This window comes from Diadema antillarum, unplaced genomic scaffold (genome assembly GCF_040938485.1).
Source record: "Diadema antillarum isolate AM-2024a unplaced genomic scaffold, OU_Dant_1.0 seq00000658_RagTag, whole genome shotgun sequence".
Taxonomy (NCBI): domain Eukaryota; kingdom Metazoa; phylum Echinodermata; class Echinoidea; order Diadematoida; family Diadematidae; genus Diadema; species Diadema antillarum.
In genome coordinates, this window is record NW_027271570.1 from 233,175 (window position 1) to 252,028 (window position 18,854).

The following is an 18,854-nucleotide window of genomic DNA, read 5'->3' on the forward strand; positions in this document are numbered from 1 at the left end:
TTTCCCACTTCATATCATTTTGCCTAACAAAACACACATGAACTCATTTCAGTAACATTCGTATTTCATCCATGTAAAAAATGGGAATTATGAGAGCCTTTGCAAAGTGGAGACTAATTCTTAGTAATTTACAGACAAAAGAACGACACCAGACCAAATAATTCATTTTGAAACAGGGGAAACATCTGTGACCGTTGATCTTGGGCGGTACTCTTGAGAAATGGCTGATATGAGAAGCGGCTGCATAACATCAGCAAACATGCGTTACTATTGACACACAGGCACCCATAGGTTGTGTACATAGTGTCTGTCTGTGTCATAAATCCATTGATTGATTTAGTCATCTGATGACAATAAGTATTTTATCTGTTTGTAGGTTTGTTTGTTTGTTTTTGATGTTTTATATTCATGAGCCAGTAGTGCCACATTAATGAGCATAATACTGCAGCCTGGTGTGTGTAACCCCATGCAGACCAGTCAATATCCAATAGGAAAATGGACTTGGATATGGTTTGTATTTTGCTTTGACTTCAAAAGAAGAACAAATTCACTTTATTCATATTGCTCAATGGACAGAACACATGAACAATAATAGCAAAGCACTCGCAGAGCACAGACCTCCACCAAGCAGCTCATTTTCACATAATTAATATCCTAAAAATGACTCTATTTCCAATCCTTTCTAGTGTCTCCACATTAACTTCCTGTTGCGTCTCGAGAGCGCGCTCATCAGTGCACGTATGCACACCTCACATATGTGCTACTTGAAGTCCCGGTTTGTAGGCCCCATTTGCCAATGATAAAGGATCCTTCTAAAATTTTCAAAAAAAAGAATAAAAAGATTGCGGATCCAGACAGCAATCTGGATCATGACCTCAATTCAATAATCTATTCCCTGTGTCACTATTATCTTTTCCTGTAAATTTCATCCAAGTCCGTTCACAACTGTTTGAGTTAACTTGCAAATAGACCGAAAAACAAACAAAGAAACCAACACCAGCAAAAACATAACCTCCTTAGTGGAGGTAATAAACACTTTGTGTGTGAACTTTCCTTAAAAACTCTTGCTTTCAGACACAGTAGAACACACAAGTATACCAGTACACAAACTGGGCAGGAGCTCTTGACACAATGTATAAATAACTCAACTTCTCTTGCATGAACACCAGTACTGCCACTTTCATGTACACATAAATGACTTGGTCGTAAATTAAACCAATTGCATAAATACTTTACAAAATGGACAACTGCATCGATTTGTTGTGGCTCATCTGACTTTGTCAAACTGCTCCCTCAGCCACGGCGAATCGCGGTAGAACCGGGGATCTCCCAGCCTCAGAGCAGTGCGCTTGTAGTAGTAGTAGTAGAATACAGCCCCTGGTACACAAATGAAGAAATACATGGAACAGTATATAGATTAACAATTACCCCAGACCCTTCCCCTGACCCTGACCCTAATCCTAATCCTGAACCTACTCCTAACCCTAACCCAATTTAATCTAACCCTAAATAGCCAAATCCTAATCTTTACTCTAACCTTATCACTAACCAGTATTTAGCACGGGGTAATTGACTTTGGGGGGCAATTTGCCCCGATACGTAACAAATACCAGGAGATTAAAGGCATAATGAACCATTTGCAGATGAAACAAAAATCCAGCATTACTGTTTCAAAATAGTTCTAAAATGCGAGTGAGGGATAGAAACAACTAATGTAAAAATTTGAACAAGTATAATCGATGTTAAATATTGTTGAATATACAAAATGTGAACAATAGTTATAATAAAAATTTTTCCAACTAAACTGTCTACAGTTATGGTTTAATGAGCAAAAAAAATTATATCTCCTTCTATTTTAGGCTTTATTGCAAAAATTTAATAGGTAGGATGTTTGGTCATACAACTGACCTACACATATGCATCAAAAGTGATATCTTGAACATTTTTTAAATCACTGCTCCCAAAGGTAAACAGGACCTTTAAGTTCATAGTGAAAGTGTCTTCATAAGTGATTTCAAAGCACCCATTTCATATGACTTACACTGTATCAGAGCAATTACCCCAGGAGGACAATTACCCCCTGGCTAAACACAAGTAAATAATATGGTTAGAGTAAATATTAGGGTTAGGGTTACGTTTAGGGTTAGGTTCAGGATTAGGATTAGGGTTAGGGTCAGGGAAAGGATCTGAGGTAATTGTCCAGGGGGTAATTACCCTAGACCCGACTTTCACATCGGGACCACACCTAGCCGTGAAAGAATCTATGTGGTATACTGTAAACCAACAAAGTGAAAGCCTCCCACTTTACAAACCAGGATAGAAGACCTACTTCTGTCAAGTTTTGATAGGATGACTACTTCTGAATGCAGAACTCATTGGAAATGAAAGCAGCGATACTTGATGATTTACGAGATAATGAACTAATTTATTTCCCTTGCCACAAATGGAATACCCATACAGAGCTTTTAGAAAGAAAAATGTATGGTGCAGCATCATACCAAAGTTACCTATGCCCACACTGATGACAAATGTCATTTTATGATGAACACTTCATGCGAACTGAAGAGATAGGCAACTAAGGGCCACTCCTGTTTTAATGCTGCAACTTACAATGACAATTTTAACAGGAACTAGAGCAAATTGACTGCTGCACCAAGTTGACTGGGATACTTCCATTACAGCCGCCACGGGTACACAGCTCATCATATACATTTTGATGGAGGTCATCGATTCTGACTCCTGACAAAGATATACCTTTTACCCTTTCTGCGTGAAGGAAATACTTCACAATGTCTTATCTATCAGGGCAAATGGCATTACTATCTATATAATGCATTTTAGCGGCACATTATAAACACATACCTTTTTTTCCCTGCTTGATTTTCATATGCAATATCAAAGCATATTAAATGCAACAAATAAAGGCTTATATGAATTCCCTACAGGTTACTGCAGTAAAATGACCATGCATTGATACACTGCATTTTCCAATCAAGTGTTGAGTTATACATCATTTTAGAGATTAGAGTCTGCTCTTTCAGATTCTGCCCTGTTTGCTCAGTTTTCTCTCCTTTCTTGTACTGAACTACAGGGTAGTGATAGTTGGTAGTGATAACACAAGGGGTAAGAATTGAAGCAATACGGACTTACCAACTCTCTGAAAGACATACAAGGCCTGGTAGCCATTATGCCATATGTAGGCATCCACGTTGTTCCACCGTAGGGTCTGAAAGATGAAAGTATAGTAATATGGGACATCACAAGTTAAACATATCAACTGTTTTATCACTATGAGGATTTTCCACTTGCTTCCACTGTTACAGTATTCCTTGCACTTCTACCAGATTTACCAACTATGGCAATTTGTGGGTAATAACCATTGCATAAAGGTGAGATGTGATTTGATACAAACTACTGAAATGATGGCATATTGTTCACTTGTCAAAGCTCTGTGACACTGTGTCTTTTTTCTTTCTTTCCAATCATTTTGCTCTCTCCATTAATGGCAACTTAAACTTATTGTCTTGGAACTGCTTACTTGGAATTTTGTTTGTTTATTTGATTGCTTGCTTTTCTCCATACAACTTAGATACTTCTAGCCCTGAGGCATCACATCTTAGTCTTTCTACGAGGTGAGCATTTATATCAGAGAGATCTGTTTCTCAGTGAAACTGCTAAATATAAAGGTAGCATTGGAATCGGTATTAAAAAGTTGTATACAACATAATGACATACATGATCTATGACACAGGAATATCATCAATATGTCATCAAGTCAACCATGATAGCCGTCTTAGTTAAGAGACTATAACTTCTTGTGCACACTTCCTCAGTACATGTACTTGTCTATACAAAGCGACCAAAAAGTTGACTTCCATGTTCTTGGAAGATGCTTTCCATAACAAATACTAGGCAAATGACAATAACAAGCTATAATGTGTACTCTGTACTCACAGAACTTCAGCCATGAGTGATTTTGTGTCAAGGTATTTTGGAAGACTCATGCAAACCCAATCAACTATCAGAGCTTAATTGTTGTTTCATGCACACATTTTGTGATATTCTGTCACAGATAAATGCGGTATCATCTATACAGGAATCAAAGCCATCGTTTCTCCCCCCCCCCCTTTTTTTTTACAGTAACATTTTAGATGACCTTCAACCAGCTCCACTCATACCATTTGGCACACTTTCATACAGAGAAACATATATTCTTACCACAGTCCATATATGCAGCCCAACACACAGCATGAAGTAGAGAAAGAGAATTGCGATGGTGAACTTGAACTTGGTGATGAGGTAGCCAACCAAACCCGCTTGGAAGACATACGTGTTGAAGAACATGAGAAACATGACGATAGTGGCGAAGATCTGACTGATGTCTTGAATGCTAGAAGAAGACAAGGATAATGCACATATTGGTTGTTAATAAAATATCAAACACTAGCAAACAGATATTATGTACAATTTTATCTCTCTCTGTAGACCCCTTTCTACATGATGGGGTGCACTGTATGGTCATACTGCGGGGAGAGATTTTAAGAGGAACAATACATAAAGTAATAGCACAAATGATTTGTGCTATTATGGATTATATAAAATCAATGGAAAAGCATTGTTCTTCCCTTGATACCTTCATTTGTAGCTCTTATCCAGGTATAAGGTCATCTCTATGCATTAAATGCATATGAGATGCCATACTGGAACTGCAAATCAGGCATATATGAATGTTTATGCTTCAATTAGAATATTTGGAGGACAAGAAACTGCATGCATTAGAGTAGTGGTTATAAATGTCTAACAAGTGCTTGTCACCACTGTTTACAATCTGTCTAACTCCAATGCTCACACGAGAAATATAGTTGACTATTTGTTTGTTTGTTTGTTTGTTTGTTTTACTTTTTTTCTTAAGATTGCTCTGTAGAACACTGTTAAGTCTAGCGGGCAGCAACCGAGGAGGGGAAAAACAGCTTAACAGAGTGCTTAAAGAATTACAGTCTTCACGACAAAATGAATATGTAGTCTTACGTAGCCAGGGTGACCTTTTCAGGGTTAGCACTACTCTACCAGAGGGCCCTGCCATTGCTATTACCCCAACACTGCCAGTATACCTTGGTCAAGGGGGACATAGTGTGCAGAACATTTTGACCAAGGATGAACTCACTGGGCAGGAACTGAACCAAACACCTTCTGTTCACAAATTCAGAGCACTGCACCACAGCGCTCTTAGTCCAATCAATTCCTTTTGATATTCATAAAAGGCAAAGCTTTAATGACCAAGGACAGTCTCAGGTACTGGTGGATATACTTTCTACACTTACAACCTGTACAAGGAAGTTATTAGTACCTAGTATATCATCATTATAAAAAAATGTAGTATACACTCTTGCTAAAGCTGTTTTCTTGAAGTATGAGTTATGAAAATAATCATGATTGCTGAGAATGGGCACAAACAGAACTCTTGTGACCTGGTTATCAGATGATGATGGCACTTTGGCACATCAGTGAATACCATGTAATCCAAGGTTTGTGGGTAATTTTCTTGTGTATATTTTTTATTTTTATTTATTTTTTTTTTTAAAGAGACCTTGGTGCTATTGCATCCATCTATCTTGACCACAAATGTTGGCCAAAAGTTTGGATCTTACATTGGCTGGTGAGTACAGCAAGAAATGCTCAAATTTGCAAGCATAACGAACAGTTTGAATGAACACAGACAGACATACAGACAGACTCCACATAGTGGCACACTCACATGAAGAGAACCAGCTGCGTGACATTGTCCAGTCGGAGGAGGTCACAGAAGGCATTGACAAAGAGGTCCACGAAAAGCAAGAAGTACTGGAGATAGAGGACGCCGCGGTACTGAGACACCTGCATCGTGATCGGCTCCGCTGCTACGTGATCATGGATGTCAAACTTTTTCACTCCGTCTCCTTTACACGTGACCACCAGTCAGCCGTTTCAGTGATGGGTGATACAGGTTATTGTAAACCAGTCCTGAGTAAATCGTTTCTATGAAAACCCCTTCTGGTCACCTTCCCGTGTGCAAAAAGACATACATTGTACACATACATATTATGAATAATAAAAGAAACAATAAGAAACTAAATGAGAATGATGAAACACTAAAGGGACTGTAGAAATGAGGAGAGTCACTTTTATTGAACACATGAACTTTTTTTACCAAGGAGAGGAATCTGGATATAATGAGATCGTCAGTTCCAGGTGATTTTTCTCATTATATCCGGACTCTTGTTGTATCCAAACACTTGAGAAAAGTACATTGTACATAAATATGCTCTGGTAAAATTTAGTTTCATGCATTGTATAAGATGACAACACCATGTTGATGAACACACACACACAAAAAAAAAACAGGAAATGTGACAGGAAAGTGCGAGAGCACTATGATAAAATATATATTCTCCATACTTGTTGTGGAATGTCTTAGATTTCAAGATTTGACAATAATCGTGTTAATCGATTTTCACAGCTGAGAAGAGAAGGTGGAAGAAAAATTAATGCAGTTAACAGAATGCAATCCATCGTGCTATCAATGTTGCATTTACTTGAACTCGTTAACTTAAAGGGAACCCAAACCCAAAGAGCAATGTGGATTGAGTGAAAACAGCAACATTTGTAGAACACAGCAGTGAAAGTTTGAGGAAAATCGAACAAATGATGCAAAAGCTATGAATCTTTAAAGTTTTGTTGTTGGAACCGCTGGATGAGGAGACTACACATAACTAGAGGTTATGACGTATGAGTGGACAAGAATATGAAGAAAATAGAAAGGGAATTCCACAAAAATTAACTTTTCTAGAATAATAAGAGATCACTTGACTATCTGCTTTCAGAAAGCAGGTTGAATAAATGCTACCCTAACATATGTCAGTATCAAGTTGATGGAATGTATAATTTTCATGAAAAATGAATTTTTATTGACAAGACAAATGGCTGTGAAAAAAATGAAAGGGTTGCAAAAAGACAAATGGTTGTAAAAAAAGATGAATGGTTTACAAAAAGACGAATGCTAAGACAAATGATGTGATAGTGAAATGGTTTACAAAAAGATGAATGCTTAAAGAAGACAAATGATGTGAAAGTGAAATGGTTTACAAAAAGATGAATGCTTAAAAAAGATAATGAATGTGAAAGTGAAATGGTTTACAAAAAGATGAATGCTTAAAAAAGATAATGATGTGAAAGTGAAATGGTTTACAAAAAGATGAATGCTTAAAAAAGATAATGATGTGAAAGTGAAATGGTTTACAAAAAGACAATTGGTTGTGAAAAAGATGAAGGGGTTGCAAAAAGACTAATGGTTGTAAAAAAAAGATGAATGGTTTACAAAAAGACGAATGCTCCAAAAAAGACGAATGATGTGAAAGTGAAGTGGTTTACAAAAAGACAATTGGTTGTGGAAAAAAAAAGATGAAGGGGTTGCAAAAAGACTAATGATTGTAAAACAAAGATGAATGGTTTACAAAAAGACAAATGCTTACAAAAGATGAGTGATGTGAAAGTGAAATATTAGACAAATGGTGGAATTTTTTTTTTTTCCGGGATGGCTTGCCGCCCGGTACAGTAACACTAACAGAAAGGACAATTCGTCATCATCCACAATCAAAATCCGGGAGATTTTTACCAATAATTAGTAGAGTCTCTATAGTATTGGGAGATAATTTTAAAGCGCATTGCCCATGATTTGAGTTGAATTAATGAAGGTTACTATTATTGCGGAGTCTCACGCTGATCACGCACACTACGTCAGATCTAAAGTTTACAGCTAATTTACAGAATCTGGTGTGGGAGAGTTGGCAGCTCTGGCCTCTCTGCTAAAGACACAAACTGATTATTTTTTCTAGGCTACACAGACACTTAATTCGAGATTATGAATGAAGGCCACGCCATTCCATGTGCCGGTAAAGTTTAAATCTCTAACCAATGTTTAGCCAAGGTTACACAGCTCACAGCTCAGCAGCACTGTCACGTCTCGGAACCACATAAACACTTGGCTTGTGCTTGATCACAGTCCCATGTACTTAGATGTATGTCCTGCCACCATGTCCAAGCAAGAAATCAGTGAGTGACAGTTTACTTAATTTCATAGATTTACAGTAATCAAACTTACAGGTATCTCTCAAACTCAGATACACCTTTCCTGGGGATATGATGATGCGATCAAACAGAAATTCACCAGCAGTTGACGGAAATCTTGTGAGGCTTCTGACAGTTACTGGGTAAAATACACGCACATATGCCACACTGTTATTTAAGCGATGCACGAATTTCTATAGGATAGCTAGGTGTACATGTACCAATACCGTGCAATGAGTCACGTACGTATTACGTACGCATTATGCGCGACGAAAAATTACAGGAGTTTACATCGGGAATTGGAAAAACAGAAAAAGGGTGCCTGACAAGTTTGAGGTAGTGGCTGCAGCTAACTCGTATAGCACAGCTCGGTGCCCAGCTGGTGTTGTTTTGAAATTGTAAGTTCATAGTGCAACATTTTACATGTTTCGTACGATGGTAGAAACCACATTTCGTGGCCAGGAATGTTGGATGAAACCGGCTGGATTTACTATTGTTTTCCATCGAAGTGACTGCAGTCCCATACCCTCAAAACGACGTGCTTGTAGCTTGTGTACTTTCTATGCAAGAGATCTAAATGATCATGTAGATGATTTGTCAAACTCTATCTGCTATTAGAATACTAATGATAGTAAATCACATGTAGTATTAATTTTTATAGTCGTCTGGAAATGTATTTTACGGTGATGATACTGTTCTGTGCATATTTATGATGTAAATTTTTATATGATCTCTATTACGACTTAATTTACTACACAGAATCTAGAAAATATAAATTTAATTTTACCTCGGCTTCACAATCACATTCACAGACTCAGTTTCATGTCATACATGACTCTGTTTATTTTAGATTCTAAGGTAGATCCTGACTAAGTAATGTGAAACTAAGGAAATGTAGCTGCAGCAAATTCTGCAGCCTACCCAGTAGTACTTTATCACTGTACTAAATTTATAGATCTAAGCTGTAATATTATTGCGAGGGTTTTAATTTTCGCAAAGTTTGCGAATCACTAGGGTGTATAGACTCCGTAATTTTGTATTCTAGAGTTCTACACATCATCAGCAAAATTATAACACAGAGTAATTTTCCCTGTTTGTGACAGAATGTCTATTTCAGTTCGGGAAACCCACTCACAAGGGGGGCCCCTCCTTATAAGTAACCCGTCCCCCTTATAAGTAACCCCATCCCCCTTATAAGTAACCCCCGGGGCACCCCTTATAAGGAGTCTCCACGCTTTTTTGCAATGCAACGCGAAAATGAAAGGACTGCGGCAATTCGCTTGATTATGTCCATAAAGCTTCACAAGTTTCCTAGTTACTCACGACGTGCAGACGTGCAGACGTGGCGACCGAGTACATACTCAGTCGCCACGTCTGCACTCAAGCATTGCCGCGCCGCCGCGCCTGGCGACACTCACGCCAGTAATCGCTCGCATGTCAGCATTCGCATGGGTCGTTTGACATCGCATTTAAATCCATGATTTTAGATATGATGCCTCAAACAGATTTTGCTCAAATTTCGTGAGTAACTAGGAAACTTGTGAAGCTTTATGGACATAATCAAGCGAATTGCCGCAGTCCTTTCATTTTCGCGTTGCATTGCAAAAAAGCGTGGAGACTCCTTATAAGGGGTGCCCCGGGGGTTACTTATAAGGGGGACGGGGTTACTTATAAGGGGGACGGGTTACTTATAAGGAGGGGCCCCCCTTGTGAGTGGGTTTCCCGAACTGATTTGCAGCAGGGGCTGCGATAAAAACACTGATGAAACAGCTAACAGTTTGGTAGGTAATAAAGAGCATCAAGTGTGCTTGGTCTCACTAAAGAACACAAGTGGGAGTTCATACTCATGCAGGTTATGGGAAGTTTGAGTCCTCTCTGCACATGATGAACAGTTTCATCAACAAATGAAACTGCCCCTGCTGCAAATAGGCACCCTTTCGCAAACAGAGATAATTACTATATAATTGTAAATTGAATATAGGTGTATGCTCACCCTTTTCACTATTTGTTTTCATTGTCTTAGGCACAAAGAGCCGGCAGTTGTCAGAGAGAATGTTGCGTGCAGTCGCCAGAAGAGGCCTGCAGGTGCTGGCACAGCAGCACTGGAGGCAGATCACCACTATGCCCCCTAACCAAGGGTTCTCGAATCGAGGCCTGCTGGTTGCACTGGTTGGTGGTACTGCTGGCATAATGGCAGGTGGATTTGTGTGGGAAAGGTGAGGAAAATGATTTTAGCAGCAGCATTCTTTTTAGTACAGTTGTCTGAATATTGATATGAAATTGTTTTGGATGCTGTAAGAATTGTACAGACAAGTACAAGTGTAAATACAATTTTAAACAAATAATTTCATTTCGTGTCAACTGTTACAGTTGCCATTTTACTCTAACATGTATAGGGATCTTGGTTTTGATTGTCAATAGATAATTCATCTTTATTGTGATATTGATGACATTCTTATAAATTTTGGTATTTAAAATGTATCGTCTGTCAATTAATGTACAGTGTAGCTAGTGTGAAATTGTTGTGTATTTGTTTGCCACAAGTTTTCTTTGCAAACAGAACTATGCCTGTGAATACATGCATATTTTACAGGTCACATGTCTGGAAACCTAAACAAAGGTCCCAGGATAGAAGGGGAAAGTTAAAAGCTACATTTGGTAGTATATTTATGAAATAGAAAAAGAGAGAAGACAGGGGCAATGTGTGTATTTGGGACTATTAATTACTGTACTTTCTGGGCTCATATATCTGTAAGAAACTGCTCTGATTCAGTAGACCACAAACTATCAATTATGAGGTCCTTGGCTCAGTCCCATGGCAACAGTGGTTTTGCCCATAATGATACTTTATTCTCATTGCCTAGTCCTTAGGAGGAGACTTAAAGGGATGGTGCAGTTTTCAGTTGAGATAGGGCTTCAGTTTTCCAACTTCTTTTGATGATTTTTTTTTTTTAGATAATGTGAAACCTCTTATTAAAAGTTTATGTGATGAAAATTGGTTTTGAAGTGGCTGCTATACCCAAACTGAATGATCCAAATAAAAGCAGGGACCCACCTTTTTCATTAAGACCAGTTTGTTTCATTTTATTTCACTTTATTTTTGGATGTCTCAGCCATTTCAAAACTGATTTTCATCAAGTAAACTTTGAATTCCCTATAGAATTGAATCCTCTTTATAATCTCATAAAGTGGTTTCTAAGTACAGTATCTTGCAAAAAGTTAAAAGCTGAATTCTCACCTCAACCAACACTATACTATCAGTCCTGCTGTCCTTGTGCTCCCAAGCATCTCTCTTCCTGGGCATAATTCAAATTGCATACTTGTGCTTGTCAGCTTTTGCAAGAACCCCGAGTCAGAAGGTTGTAGTGATCATGTTCTCTTTCTCTCACTCTCTCACTGTCTGTCTCTCCCAAGAACGCTGCGAGCCAGCAGCAGCTCGGTCCAAGCCCAGGACGCGGAATCCAGGGAAAGCGACGGGGAGGAGGGGGAGGAGGAGGAGCAAAGAGGGAAGAAGAAGCGTAAAGGGCCAGGGTTCAGGGACAGGAGGGTAAGACGGCGTTCTGCTCTTTGTTTGTTTGTGGTGGTGTTGTAAAGTGCATTGGTCTTATTTTTTCTTTTATCATTTTGGGTAGTCATCTTAAAGATGTAGCGGGGGGGGGGGGGGGTATTTTTTTCAAATTTTTCAATATGATATTTTTCAAACAGACAAAAAGAAGATGTGAAACAATACTTTTCTTCCTAATATTGATGAAATTCTTGCATTTTATTGCTGGTGATTGACAGTTGCCCTTCTAAATCGACGTAATTAAGCACTAAATTGATCAGTGTTTCTGTAGTAGCCATGACAAAAGAATCCTGCTATAGTATGTATGCCCATGATCTCTTTTTGTCATGGCAATTACTACTAAAACACTTTTCAATTCAGTGCAAATTTATGTTGATTAGAGCAATTTGTCAATCAGTTGCAATACCTTTCTTATTCAGCATTGACAAACATTGTTGGAAATCATGAAAATTTGTGAATGAGTGGCTATGTTACCATATATTGTTATTGATATAATAGGACATAGTGTTAATTAAGGCCAATAGAAAATCAACTGACATACTCATACAGTGTAGATGCGAGATAACTGCCACTAATGATCAATTACTACCAACACCACAGATCATCGAGTATGAGAACAGGATCAGAGCATACTCCACACCAGACAAGATTTTTCGCTACTTCGCCACCCTCAAGGTGATGAATGAGGATGAGGTATACATGGTGCCAGCCGACTTCATCAGGTCCATCACTCCGGACGAGAAGCAGCCGGACGGCCTTGGCCTTGACCAGTTCAAGAGGATTGACCCCAAGGTATGAATGTAATGATGCTCTCCTCGTCCAAGTTCAAAAAATAGGATTGTCCTGCGCATGTATCAACACATTTTGGTTTTACACACTGAGAAAGTTTTATTTTCGTCCATGGTACTTGGTTTTTGTTTACAAGAGGTCTATTGGAAGAGATTTTCATTTAATTTATTTCTTTCTTTTTTACTTTTTTACCAGATATATATCTCATGGAAATTGATTTTTCTGAAACAGTGATGCTGATGAATAGCAATTTTACATCGTGATTCGTAGGCATGTATTTTGTTATCATGGGGGTTACTAATACCGTCTTGAATAAAATTATGTACAGTATATTTGAATTGCTGTCAATAGTAACTTGATTAACTGTATCCACCTGTTTTTGTGAATGTTACCATGGCTTGAGCTCATTCACATCACTCAGCAGCAAAAGTGTGACAAATTTCATGGAAAGATTGGATCATCTACTTTATCTAGGATCCTTTCTGTCGGTAGTGTACTCATGCCAATCAATTCCATTTTAATGAATATGTGCAAATTCAGCAAAATAAAAAGGTAGCATCAATGTTAAATAGTTTTTAAATAGTTAAATAGTTTAGATTAGGTTTGAGGCAGTCAAGCTGTGAATGTGGCCTTATCATCACACGTAGAAAAAGCTGGAATCTCGCAGGTATTGGAGTCACATGATGGTTGATGCCTTCATTTTACACATCACACACGCTCTAATATTCATGATCACTTTATGATAGGGAAGTGCATGTTTGCAATGCCTAACTTTGCCTTGGCCCTGTCTCTGTGTCTCTGCAGAAGTACAAGGCTGACCATGGAGAGCTGGATGAGGATAGCATCTTTCGGTTGCTAGGGGAGTGTGGCCTCATCTCCTTCTCCGACTATATGTTTCTCCTTACTGTCCTCTCCAGTGAGTTAATTGCAGATAATATGTTAAATTCCATGTGTGTAGTGGAAGAAGTAGGGGGCACACTGAATTTAGCATTTTCTGTGCCTTGTATATGTAGTCATGGGTGCATACTCTCAATGGACTTTAGAATTTTTTGGAAAATTGGGCTCATGATGTCATTAGAACTCAGCTAGGGATGAAAATGATTTCATTTGGCGCTTTAAGTGACTTGGCTCCTACATTCACATCATGTACTTTCATATTCCTTCCAAACCTAGACATACTCTTCTTTTTTTTTGTAATGAAATATGCAGTATTTTCATTTATTCTATGCAGTGTCGTCTAATTTGGATACTGTTATTAAGTATGCCCTTTTTCGCCTGTTTGATAAACATAAAATGTGTGATCTAAAGCCCAGTAAATTTCTAAACTCCTAACTTGTAAAGTTGTTAAAGTCCATATACTTTTTAAAAGAAGGGGTTTGTAATTATTGCACACATGTACAAAGTGTAAGCAGTACTACAACCAAAATGCAGTTACCAGAGCAAGAAATGAAATGCTCTCAGCTTTTGTCATGGGTTACCGCAACAAATATAGCACCAGTTCTAAGTGTTTGATGAAACATGGCCAAGAATTTACCCAGAACCTGGATTGTCTTTGTGTGTGTGTGTCTGTGTGTGTGTCTGTGTCTGTTTCTGTGTCTGTGTGTCTGTGTGCGCGCATGTATTCTTGTGTGTGCCCTATCTAATTCCTTTCCATCATCTGTGTACTTATTGCTCCTCAGCTCCAGAGAGGCACTTTGAGATCGCATTCCGCCTCTTTGACCTGAACGGAGATGGAGAAGTATCCTATGATGAATTCTGCCAGGTAGGAGAGTTGGAGCAGGCTTGGATCATCTTGCTATTGGTGCTGCCTTCCATTTGTATTTTGGCAGACACATATACCATAGCTGGTCATGGTTTGAAGACAAAAGCTCTCAGTCGTAAATCATAGCGACGATCTGGTTGATGCTGTTACTGAAGGTGACAAATGCAAGTGACAGTGGTAATAATGAGTAGCGGTATTAGTTTTGACACTCACATCACAAGAGAAACCACCATAACATTTTGAGGTGTAACCACAATTGTGTGAAAGACATTGCAGAATGTGGAGGTTGAGGTAAGATGATGTCAGCAGAATTTAGTAACCTTTTGAAAGTGATTCCAAAAGATAGTGTGTGGACAGTGTTGTGATTAAGTAGATAATGCACGGTCATGTGACAAGCAATGGACCAATCAGGTTGCAAGATGCCTTTCAAGCTATAAAAAAAAAAACACTAAAAGAAACAAAACAAAACACCTGTCATCCCTTTCCATGTAGGTTACAGATGTGATGAGGGCGCAGACGGCAACGGGGAAGCGTCACCGGGATCGGAAGACAACAGGAAACACCCTGGACAAGCCCATCAACAGCTCCCTCAATACCTACTTCTTTGGCAAGGACCTGAGCAAGAAGCTGACCTTTGAGCAGTTCAACGAGTTCCAGCAGAAACTGAGGCTAGATCTCCTTAAGCTGGAGGTGAGTCAGAGAGTAATGGGATTAGGATGAGGATGATAATGATGATGATGATGATGATGATGATGAATGATGACAATGGATGATGATAATGATGATGATGGATGATGACGATGGATGATGATGATGATGATGATGATGATGATGATGATGATGATGATGATGATGATGATGATGATGATGATGATGATGATGGTGGTGGTGGCTGGTGATGATGATGGTGATGATGGTGATGATGGTGATGATGGTGATGGTGATGATGATGATGATGATAATGCTGATGATGATTATGATGATGATGGTGATGATGATGATGATAATGATGATGATGAATGATGATGATGAGGAGGAGGAGGAGGAGGAGGAGGAGGAGAGTGTCTGCGACATACAACTCCAGGGTTTGAGCGAGAAATTGCGCTTAAAGCAGTTCAGTACGTTCCAGCAGACGGTGGAGCTAGATCTTCTCGAACTAGAGACGTGTCAATAAAAACAAACAAGAAAGGGAGGATGAGGGGGAGGGATCTTGGTAGGGTTGGGGTTGAGAGGAAGAGAGAGTGAGTTCTCTCATGCAGTCTCAAGGCTACATCTTGTCCAGCTAATTGTGAATCAAAGAGAGAGAGAGAGAGAAAGAAAGAGAAGAAGGATAATTTTGAACAGTTCCTTGAGTTCCAGCAGACTAGAGCTGGATCTCTTCGAACTTGAAAGGTAAGGAAAGGACAGATGGAAAGAGACAAGGGAGAAAAAGTGGCAGTAAATAGCAGGAAATGTAATTATATCTTACAACAACATAACTTTGAAAACTTACATATGTGTAGATGCTGTATTGTCTTTCCAGATTGATTCTGTCATATCTACAATATAGAAAAGTTTAAAGGAATATTCCCTCTGTTCTGAATGTGAGGAGGAGCAAAATGCAATAACAGTCAAACCCTTCATTTTTTCCACATGTGTATTTTTGCGCCGACAGTTCAGGAGGTACGACCCGGAAGACGGACGCATCACAGAGCGCAGTCTGGCCAAGCTCCTGCTGGTCTACGCCAACCTACCCAAGCAGCGGCGCTCACGCATGCTGAAACGGGTCAAGAAGAAATTTGAAGAGGATGAGCAGGTAGGATATTACTTGTGGACCGACCACGCAGAAAACACTGAAGGGTAGTCTCACTGAGGATATTGCGACAGGACATTGGAACTTCGTTTTTGCATACATAATAGAGGACTTCAATTGCCTTTGTCGGGCATGCTGTAATGTTTAAAAAATACCAAAGTCTTTATCTGTGATGCATGAATTTCTTTTGGCATAAATGAAATACAGTGGTTGGTCCTTTTTTCATATTTTACACTTCGCAAGAAAAAAATATATATTTAGGAGTTATACACCTGTACTGAATGTGTATTAATCGACTTCAAGACTGATTATGCTTTGCAGATGCTGTTGTCCAAATGATTAAATGTGTATCTTATAATCCACCAAGAGAGAGAGAGAGAGAGAGAAATAGAAAGGAGAGTGAAGGGGAGAATGAGAAGAACACAGCACCAGGGAGTTTGCTAAGAACTTTGATGTATTCCTGTGAAATGTACTAATATGAGTATTAAATGAATATTATGAAGATATATGTTTTTTATACCCCCATTCCAAAGCCAGACTTAAAAAGGTATAAAGAATTCAAATGGCATTTCATCCTATGCCTGATAGACTGTTAGTCACCTTGCCTGCATTCAGCCAATGGGAGAACTTTAAGTTGTAATTTTTGACAAATTTTGCAAATCACAGTTGGACTTGGAATTTAACAATACGCGAAAATGTCACCATGCGCTCAGGTAATAGTGCGCTTTGAAGGCCTCTGCGTTAATTTGTGAAAATAATATCTGTCTCGCGAAAATGTCCATGACCTCCTCATTTGCGAAAATATCTGCATTGGAAAATAACAGTGTATACAGTAGCTGAATGATGATCAGCCTCATTGCGCAAGGGTTTTATAAACTTCTTGACAATTTTACTTGAACAAATTTACCTGACTTTCCACTGCACCTTGCCGGTGTGATGCAGCACCCCCTGTATCTTTGCACTGTCTCCATCCCTAGCTTATGCTTCCGAAAGATGCATTTGTACTGCATGGTGCTCTGGACCAATAATATAACTTAAAGCTGTCATTGCATTTGGTCTTTTTACATCTTTTCCAACAGGGGGTAACATTTGAGGAGTTTGTAGCTCTCCAGGCTTTCCTGAGAAATATCAGCGATGTGGACACAGCGTTATCCTTCTACCATGTCGCAGGAGCTGCTATAGACCCAGGTGAGTTTACATCATCATCTAACTTCCATGATGTTGTAGATGAGCAATTTAGCTCAGCCAGAAATCTGTTATTGAGTGAGGTTTGTCTGGTAGAATTTGGTGTTTGAAGTACTAGATGCATCTTGGTAGGTGCACAAATTTCAAGGTAGAAACCATTCACAGTAAGGTTTTAAGTGTGTAGACTTTCGAAGTAACATCCTAATGCTCTCAGGTCAAGATATGAGACGTGTAGCATTTATTCTCTCTTTCACTCTTCAAATAATTTACAATAAAAAAAATCAATATTTCATCTATATTTGCTAAGCCAATTTATGTATAGTTTGTGGTTTTTGATTTGACTATGTTATTGCTGTAAAAAAATGTGTGGCTGTTGTGGAGGCTTGTTTTACTGTGGTATTGTCTCTTTCTGTTTTTCTGATATATTCTGATTGTGTACTCTATTCTGAGAGCACTGCTTGATTCTGATTGGTTGACAGATACATTCAAGCATGTGGCCAAGATGGTTGCTAATGTGGATCTGTCGGACAGGGTTGTCAGCATCTGCTTCACTCTCTTTGATGAAAATGGTAAGTAACTTTTCGGTATGATTATCCCCATCCCCCTCCCAAAATAGAGCCCAACCAAGTACAGATTTCAACAATAAAATGAAAATATCTGTATGAGGGAAATTGTCATACCTGTCACTTGGAGACTTGTGAGGAAATGACATCACTTCCTGCACTTGTGGATTTGTAGTTGCGACAATTGTCATTGTTTTGTAGCTTTCTTATGTTACGTCTGATTCTACCTAAACTTGCACCATGGACTGTTAGATCTTACTCTACTTATGTCAACTTGACTATGGAGTAGAACCGCACTTTAAATTAATGTCCTTTTTTTCCCCTACTGTATGTCAAATATGAAACATTTAATCTTTTATGCATTGCCTTGTTTCACATACACAACACACATGCACAATGACCACAACCAGATGACGGCAAGCTGAGCAACAAGGAGTTCATTGCGGTGATGAAGCACCGCATCCAGCGTGGTCTGGACAAGCCCAAGGAGCTGGGCCTCAGCAGGGTCTTCGCCGCCATGTGGAAGTGCGCCCGTAAGACCCAGCTCTACAGCGACAAGGGGGAGGAGGACGTGTCGCTGAAGAGCAGCATTGCCCGCTCCAGACTCTACTCCCATGTTTGAGAGACTGGTTGAGGGAAGGGTGGAATGATTGATGGAGAGAGCTTGGGGTAAGACGTAGGGATACAGGGGTTAAGAGAGAGAGAGAGAGAGAGAGATGGGGAATAGTGAAAGTAGTTGAGGGATAGTGAGAGTATTAGTGAGATGGACAGAAAGAGATGCTGATACTGTAAAACCAGAAACATTCACAGCGCAAAACTTTTGTGAGTTGGAGCTGATGGCCTCTTTTTTTTTGTGTGTGTGGTGTGAAACTTTTGCGAATTGCCACTGGCATTCAATGCATTGTGTAGACAAGAACTTTCATGTGCATTTTGACTTTTGCGAATCTTTCCTCTGCGCAAAAATCACAAAAGTTTCGTGCACGAAAAAATTTCTGGTCTTACAGTAGGTAGAGAGAGAGGGATATGGAGAGACAGAAATATAGATTGAGAGATGGAGAGAAATGTATAGAGAGATATAGAGAGAAATATATAGAG

General features: G+C 39.0%; 2 protein-coding genes across 2 annotated transcripts; one reads left to right on the forward strand and one right to left on the reverse strand.

Moving 5' to 3' along the window:
• Window positions 1-1,267: 1,267 nt before the first annotated feature.
• Window positions 1,268-5,880, reverse strand: LOC139736621 (transmembrane protein 138-like). Its single transcript, XM_071647367.1, has 4 exons — window positions 5,756-5,880; window positions 4,219-4,390; window positions 3,151-3,226; window positions 1,268-1,377 (listed from the first exon to the last, which is right to left on the reverse strand). Exons 1-4 carry the CDS (start codon window positions 5,878-5,880, stop codon window positions 1,268-1,270), a joined length of 483 nt encoding a protein of 160 aa, XP_071503468.1.
• Window positions 5,881-8,396: 2,516 nt separating this feature from the next.
• On the forward strand, window positions 8,397-18,466 carry LOC139736610 (calcium uptake protein 1, mitochondrial-like). Its single transcript, XM_071647356.1, has 11 exons — window positions 8,397-8,501; window positions 10,127-10,319; window positions 11,518-11,650; window positions 12,269-12,460; window positions 13,262-13,373; window positions 14,137-14,219; window positions 14,712-14,909; window positions 15,874-16,014; window positions 17,091-17,199; window positions 17,676-17,765; window positions 18,170-18,466. The coding sequence occupies exons 2-11, from the start codon at window positions 10,156-10,158 to the stop codon at window positions 18,379-18,381; spliced, it is 1,434 nt and encodes a 477-aa protein (XP_071503457.1). The 5' UTR covers window positions 8,397-8,501; window positions 10,127-10,155; the 3' UTR covers window positions 18,382-18,466.
• The last annotated feature ends 388 nt before the right edge of the window (window positions 18,467-18,854 follow it).